General features: G+C 46.5%; 1 protein-coding gene across 1 annotated transcript in view; it reads right to left on the reverse strand.

Moving 5' to 3' along the window:
- T265_07613 (hypothetical protein) overlaps nucleotides 1-4,987 on the reverse strand; it is a gene marked incomplete at both ends in the record, with an annotated part of 21,298 nt that extends 16,311 nt beyond the window's left edge. The window contains 4 exons of the mRNA XM_009173177.1: nucleotides 2,747-2,922; nucleotides 3,142-3,408; nucleotides 4,682-4,862; nucleotides 4,962-4,987. Coding sequence (XP_009171441.1) covers nucleotides 2,747-2,912 — 166 coding nt within the window. The remainder of the gene's footprint in view (nucleotides 1-2,746; nucleotides 2,923-3,141; nucleotides 3,409-4,681; nucleotides 4,863-4,961) is intronic.
- Between the last annotated feature and the right edge of the window lie 3,389 nt (nucleotides 4,988-8,376).

Below are 8,376 nucleotides of genomic sequence, written 5' to 3' on the forward strand. Positions count from 1 at the left end.
CTTTGTTAGATGGGTCACCAGGGATTTTCCGCCTTCCTTGAAGAGTCATCTCGCCGCCGTACCCACTGTCTGTTACTAGGGATTTCCTGACATCAATAAGGACTACCGATCTTGACATCCAGTGGTCTTGAGGTAGAATCGGAGAAATCCGACAGACAGCAATGAACGACGCTAGCATAGCTACTTACACATTTTGTCATGATCCATTCATGCGCTCACTAATGGTTGGTCCGTATTAGTTTACTGTAGAATTGTTGAACTAGTTCAGACCGATACTGCTGAGCTACGGTAGTTCTTCAAAGATGGTGTATTGGCATGCCCCTTTCCAACTTGCGAGGGCTCGAAGGGAAACGAACTGTTGGACGTGCACACACCATGGAGGGGTCGGAATCAAGCTGCGCACCCCAAAAGGAACAGCGGTCGATTGTGGATCTCCACCAGCCGCCGGTGGCCACGCGATCAAACTGAATCCACCACTGGTTTGCAGTTGGCAGCTGCCAGGCTGCGCGATTCGAGCGTTTATGCTGAAAGTCCGTGCTACCCCGAAACAGCTGATGGTCATCACATAACTGGGGGGTGTCGCTCTTCATTACCTGTGCGACGAGCATTTACTCCGAATCGAACGCCCAGATGTAATTCCAGAGCTCAGACTATCGACTTGGACATTCATATCACCCACAAGGTCAGCACATAGATGAACCAATCGTTTACCACTGTCCGTCCGTATCGAGTCCAATACATATCGACCAACTAATTGTATTTCAGATGCGCTAAGCCTGCCCACTTATACATCCAAATCTCCGACAACCATAACGATATCTGAGCGTCTAGTTAGCCACAACATGGCAATCTAGGCGTCATAAAACTTGTCTGTAATGGTGTCAGAGTTTCAGTAGATTAGGGCGTAAGGAGATACGACAAAGAGACATCAATAAACTTTCCGCTTGTGAAGACGATACCAACCCCTGTGTATTCTGCCGCAGTAGCCTCTGGATTGCCAGAGGTGCACAGCCGGAAGCGAGTGGAGAGTGATAGGGCGGTTAGCTCGAACACAGCGTTTGAATCTTGAATTCTTATTTCTGGTACAAAGCGCAAATCAATATCATGCGTGCCAGTATGAGAAAGAGCAGCCGGACAGAATGAGCATCAAGGCTTGAAGATTGGTTATAAGCTGCCTGATTATGAAGGTGTCTGATGAATGGAATCTTCAGTCCCGACACGCTTAAAGAGAGAGTTTGTGATGTGGTGGGGAAGAACAAGTATGTGAAAGAGAAATAAGGTGTTACCGGCAACCTGTTTTCGCCTACCCGCCCTGATGTATACAACAAGGCGACCCGGTTGATGGCACCATACGGTGCCCATGAGGTATGAGAGTATCGTTAGTTGTAAGTGTCATGGTTGTACTTTGACTGAGATACGGCCAGGACGCCCAGGAGGACGATGTAAGTCATTAACCAAAGCCTTTGATTCAAAAGCCTGACCGCAAGGCAGCAGGGTAGCGGCAACTACAGTTGCATTTCAGTTTTCGCCAACCTTCGACCTAGAGACTACGTCGGTGAAACTTATATTGACCAACCTGGTATGAAGCACTGGAAGCGTCTCGAGGACACCCCTCAGAATAGCTCAGGCAGTCGCAGAGGCACACAAACCGTCACACCACGGTAAGATCTGGTCGATCCGTGACGGTAGTGTGGATTCTTGTGGAAACTAACGAACGAGTGACATAAGGACAGCTGTTTACGAGCGACCAAGCATGGAGGGAAGTGTCAGCTGCAGAGTCACGCGAAATTCGTAGTCGGCGGTGCCGGACAATGGTGCTGGAAGATCGATGATCGTATATGGATTTTTAATCGGGATTGGGAAGTGCGTAAATATGCACAGAACAAGCACCAAGAATACACACTAGATGTCCTTAGGTGTTCACACACCAAAATCCGTGAAGGAGTAAAGAGGAAAAGGGATAAAAGAAACAAATCGGCGGGTATGATGCGAGACTGACACACCTACGCGTCGGATCAACATAACAGCTATTAGTAAATAGAGAGGGAGAGGTAACCAGACGGAATAATGGAGATTAGGAGCAATCTGTTTTCTACCAACTGCCCTGTTGCACGCAGCCAGTAAGGCAACTGACTGATGGCACTACACAACGGCTGACATGAAATGGTCTGTACTTGAAAGAGTCATGAGTGTGTGAGTACTAAGCTACCACCAGGACACCCGGATCTACTCGAGACGATTGAAGTCATCAACTAACTCCTCTGAATAAAGTCTGACTGTGAGGCAGCAATTTGTACTGCGCTTGTCTTCGAAAATTGCTCAAGACACTGGGATTAAAACCCTATTACTTACAGTACACCCCGTTCCCAAAAACAATGATGGATAGGAGGAAGCTCAGCCGATGTATCGAAAATTGTGTGAGGCAGATTTAATTGTTTTGACGGCGAACACGCAGACAGGACAACGAAATGAACGTAGCTAATCAAAGACTGTTGTGAATCTTGTAAGAAAACAGAGGTTGTGTTATTTAACCCAACACCTAAGATGAAGGCCACCAGACATTCGTCAAATCCAGCGATGCAATAAGAAGCGTTGAACAACACCCCATCATAAAAATCTAGTAAATTATGGACAGACTCAGTTAGGGACAATTATCATCTCCAGAGCAAAGCGTGTCGATAGACAGGCAACTATCATGGAAATCCATAACACCTTGGGTAGTAGAAATCGAATAGACCAAACATACCATCTGACTTGGGATCCCTTTTTCCTGGGCATGTCCATTCCAGTTTGGGTGGCTCGTTTCTAGCTACTGCCTCGTAAAAGGGCACCATTTCAAGTAACGGAACCCCGTTAGGGTATTTTCCCATAAAGCTCAGATCATCATCTATCCATTGAGTCACCGTATCCATTTGACAAGGGCTAGAAAAAACCAATGCATATGCCGTTCATGTTTGAAAACACGGTGAATTGATAATTGCAGAGAAATAAAGCATACAGATAAGTCTTTATTAGGATTCGGAACTAATAAAACGTCATCCAAGAACTCCATCAGCAGGNCAGGAACAAGATCACCACTGATCAACAACACAATATCAACGATCCACCAAATACCGAGTCCACCAAATGTAAATAATTTACCCAATCCAGATCCAATATGACCAAGACAAAGACGGTCCACACCGAAGAATCCAAGCAGTAGACTATAGATAAATGTCGTGACAAAGTAATGTCCCGAAAAGTGGAGACAAGGATAGTCTGACAACAAAAAGGTGCGGTTTCCATAGCACTCGATACCATCCAAGGCACGGCAGAGGACGGCAGTGAGCTCAACTTGTTGCGCTGTTCTGCCGCCCCAACGAGAGCAGCCATAAGACACGTTTCCAAAGGTCTTGTTTTCGCGAACATCTGTGCAGAATAAGAGGAGCTTCATGGGGTATTTGAAAACGTACCGACAGGGGGTTCGCACCAAAATGAGTGAGATGGAAGATAATCACAGCGGACTAAAGGACTATGAGGAGTGTATGGAAACCCGGTGGATTCGTTAAACTCATCTGTTGAGTTTCCAATGTATCTTACATTGGGAACAACTGGTATAGAGTGAAAATGTCCGCTGCAGCAAAACATGCAGTAAGTAGCCAGGAATGCAATGTATGCACTTTGTGTGCCGTTAGATGACAGCATCAACAACTTTCCAATGGATCAAAAGCGGTGATCATCAGTACAACTTGGATGACACTTGGGGGAAAAGAACAAGAGTATGGCATTAATGTCGACGCGAAAACTAAGTGAAAAAGTGGGCATCAAGGTCAACGACACACCGAGTTACACAAGGGATGGCTGCTGGACTGGGTTTGCGTGAAACCAGGTAAAACATTATCGGGAGATTTTTACATAGTTAAGGCATGGCACTCCGCAATCAGAATCACCAACTGAGGGGGTACGTAATTGAGAAGATACCACACCGTGAACCTATCGTCTATTGTATCATCCTGGGATCGCCCCGACCATAATTCACCGTGCCTTGTAGCTGAGGTACGCAGTTTGCTAGTCGAGTAAAGTGTTCCTTAGTGTTCTGAATCTAGTCTCTCTTTTGCGCTTAAATGGGGTCGTACCCACACCACACTCAACCAAAAGGATGACAAAACTGACTACATCACTAGTTCACCAATGTCTCAACGCCTATGGCAATACAGCTGGCAGACTCAACTGCGCCAATACCAGCAGCCGATAACTGCATTTAGCAAATCGGCCTGATAAACCAACCAGAGGGTTGTACAAAAAACAACCTCTGAATCCAAAGTGCGTCAGTTATTCAACAAAACCTCAGGTTATGAGTCGGTAATAGCACAGCATCGAAAACTACACTTATCGCTGGAAGTTTTCGTCATCGGCTTCCTCCAGTGGTGAATCTGGAGTGCACTTTTTCACTGAAGTGGTTACAAGCAGTCACTTTATCGGTCAACACCAGACAGTGCTCCATTGTCCGGAGTTACCTGATAAGAGCCGTCTCTACGAACATTGCACCACCACCGTGTTAAATACCAGGAATGTGAGTAAAAAGTCTATTTGTGACCATGGCTGCAAATCCCTACAGCTACTATTTTAATAAGCGATGTATGTGACCACGATGTCCTCCTGAAGGCAAAGCATAAACCTCGGGCAAGCCAACAATACAGACCTCAACCTCGATAGAGTCCCAGAGATGAATAGGCCGACGAGTAAGTTTCTCTTTGGCAGTTGTAGCGTTGGATGTCAGGAAGTCAGCAGTATTCGGCGTTCGCGAGGGAGTAGTACAGTGTGCATGCTATGGGAGCACAAAGGGACAGTGATTCTCCGAATGGAGGTGTTTACTACAATTCCTGTGGATGGAAAACAGAAACAAAGCTCGTGAGCCGAGGCCCAGTGAGCAAGGTTGTATATCAACAATATTTGCATAGAAATCAATCAAACTGACAGACCTTACACTACAGCGGGGGAGTCGATTCATACACAGACCAAACCGAAGCAAATGATTGGCTGGTCCGAGTCACGTGATCAACACTACAGCGTGCGACTACACCATACGAGGTCCAGCTGTTTAGCAGAGGTTTGCACCAAGAGCCTAACATAGCTCAGTGGCCAGGTAAGGTAAGCTTCTGCGAGGGGTCCTGCTGGTCCACGGTTAAAATCCGGGCGACATCATCCGGCTTCTTTTAGACTCCCCGTTAGCATGTTTCTTCATACGAAAACAAAAGTTTCTTGCCATGCTTTTATTGGAAGAAGTGATGTGGGCAGTCAGAGACGCGTGAAGGAAGGAAGTGTAGCGCCTGTAATCCGTTGTCACATTTATTTACCATTTTTCCTCAACTTAAACTACATTGTGTAATTGTTGTACATATTTCATTATGACGTTTGTTATATTGCACCAAGTAATACGATACACAAATTTTCGGCGCGACTTTCTGACTCCTTGCTGAATCAGTGGATTTGCGGTCCGTTGAACTGTTTGCTGACTGCCGAACCAGTGGGACTATATCTGTGTTTATGTGAACTGTTGAACGTCACAGTACCTCCCTGTGACACGTTTTAGCCGTGAATAACTTTCTTATCATGGAATATATTACTCACACGTGAATCATCTGTGGAAAATTTCTGCAAGTGGATATTTCCTTCACAGAAGGTTACTGCATTGGAATTGGTGTGGCGGACTATTGGATCTACGCATTCGTGAGTTCTAATCGATTGCCTATTCTTTTCTTATTGTGCTTTTGCCACTTTGCTCGCTTATTTGATCCGACACGCTAATTAGGTCCTAAATCCGCTACATATTTGGTAAGCCCAGATCTTCTCTTAAATTTTTCTCTGCAGTGCTCCCGTGTTTTAGTATATTTATTTTCCATGTCCTCATCACGTCATCATGGCTTCTGAGCAAACGTAAAACGAGATAGACAACGTTGTTAATGTTAAGTTGCCTTAATGAGGCGCTCGTGATCCTAGGCTATGGTTTGCTCAACTTGAGGCTATTTTGGAATCGCGTAGCATTACTTCCCAAAGCAGTAGATACAACCATGTGGTTTACCAGATTTTGTTGCCCTAGAAATTGCTGTTTAATATCTTCTCGACCGTCCACCGATCCGTATGATGTTCTCAAAGTAGCTACCATTTCTCGCATCGTATCCAGAAATGAACATAATCTGCGGATATTTCTCTCCGGTGTTGTCGTCGGCGGTAAAACACCGTCAGGACATCGTCGCCACATGATACATCTGCAAGGTGAACATCCAGGAAACGATGTGGTTTTGAAAGAGCTTTGGCAACAAAGCACCCTTCCTGAAGTTCGTGAAGTCCGTTCTGTCATCCAAAAGGATTCTTCCCCAGCGAAGCTAGCCAAGGTGGCCGACAATGTCCGTTCGTTTTCTCAAACGTTCAGCGACCATCCACTTCGCAGTCTAGCCTGGAGATCGAGTTCAATGCAATGAAAGCTCAGTTTACCGAGTAGTTTCTCCAAATGAATAAAGTTACTGAACTTAGTCGCTCGAAACAATATAGACGATCTCGGCCTTGATATCACAGTCGCACTCCCAAGCAAAGTGGCCAGCCTGGCTGGTGCTACCACCATGGTCGTTTTGGAGATCATGCCGTCCGACGCACTAGACATTTAAATTTTGTCAACAGGCCTACGAATTCGGGAAACGCCACGGCCGGTCAGTAATGGCGACCACTGCAACCGGCTCTTCTACCTGTCGCCTGTTCTTCGCATATGACCGCTCCACGTCCTTGAATTTTCTTATCGATACCGGTGCTGAGTTTAGTGTAATTCCTCCTACACGCAAGCATAACTTACAGCCGGTGGCATATACTCTGCAGGCAGCCAACGGTACGAGCATTAAGACCTATGGTGAAAAGCTTCTTACTCTCGACCTAGGTCTTCGCCGTCAGTTCCCGTGGGTTTTCACAGTGGCCGACGTTAAAAAACCCATTATTGGTCTGGACTTCCTCACGTCATTTGGTCTCACGGTTGATCTCCACAGACGGCAGCTGCTGGACAGTTCGACGACTCTCTCTATAAATGGCAAAGCTTCATCCATTAATTCTATTGGAATCCGCCCAGCTTTGCCGGATAACCGTTACACAGCACTGCTTCGTCAATTTCCAGAGATCCTGAAACCTGCTTCCAAGACCACTTCCGTAAAACATTATGTCTTCCACCATATCTCGACAAAAGGCCCACTCACCGCATCCCGCCCACTGCGGTTAGCTCCGGAAAAGCTTGCCATAGCCAAGACCGAATTCCGACATTTGCTTCAACTGGGTATCATACGGCCGTCATGCAGCCCTTGGTCATCTCCACTACATATGCTCCCCAAAAAGTCCGAGGGAGATTGGAGACCATGTGGCGATTATCGCGCACTAAATCGTGTCACTATCCCGGACAAATACCCAATTCCGTATCTGCATGATTTTGCCCTTACTCTTCACGGCAAATCTGTCTTCAGTAAATTAGACCTTGTCAGAGCATACCATCAGATACCTGTCGCTCCAGACGATATTCCCAAAACTGCTATCACCACTCCATTCGGTCTATATGAATACGTTCGTATGCCATTTGGGCTCAGAAATGCAGCTCAAACATTTCCACGATTCATGGATCAAGTCCTACGGGGACTAGACTTCGTCTACGCTTATATTGACGATGTACTTATCGCCAGTCGGTCCTAATCCGCTATATACTACAGCCGGTTGGTTAAGGATTTCAACACGATGCCCGATCTACTCTATGACTCGCTGTGGCACAATCGGAAATTCGAATGCACCGAAGAAGCACATCAGGCTTTTAAGCGTGTCAAAGCGCAGATATTGAATCAGCAACTGACTCTCAAACTGCCCGGGGTCGGAGAGATGTTCACTGTCGCAACGGACGCTAGTGATCGTGGTATCGACGCAGTCCTAAAGCAGAGGAATGAAGCTGTCGAATATGCCAGTCGGTTCCTGACTAACGCTGAACAGAACCATTCGACCAGTGAAAAAAAATGTTTAGCGATCGTCTGGATGTTGGACAACGATTTCATGTCGAAACCGATCACAAACCCTGGAGTGGATCAGGACCACCAGAGATCCTCGCGGAAAGCTCGCATTCTGGGCACTCCGGTTGCAAGAGTACCACTTCATGATCCAGCACATGCCAGGGAAGGAGAACCACTTGGTTGATTGGCTATCAAGACCAGTGGCTGAAGGTGAGGTCCTCAGGATCATGATTGGGGCCAATAGCCTCGCCGTCCAACTGGATCCCGGAAAGTCAACGCAACTCCAACGGCTGGATCCTGTGTTACGGAAGGTTGCAGCTGCCTTGTTGGATGGAAGGAGTATTGAGAACGGAGAGGGAAACAAGGAATT

The sequence above is a fragment of the Opisthorchis viverrini genome (genome assembly GCF_000715545.1).
Source record: "Opisthorchis viverrini unplaced genomic scaffold opera_v5_176, whole genome shotgun sequence".
NCBI classification, from domain to species: Eukaryota; Metazoa; Platyhelminthes; class Trematoda; order Opisthorchiida; family Opisthorchiidae; genus Opisthorchis; species Opisthorchis viverrini.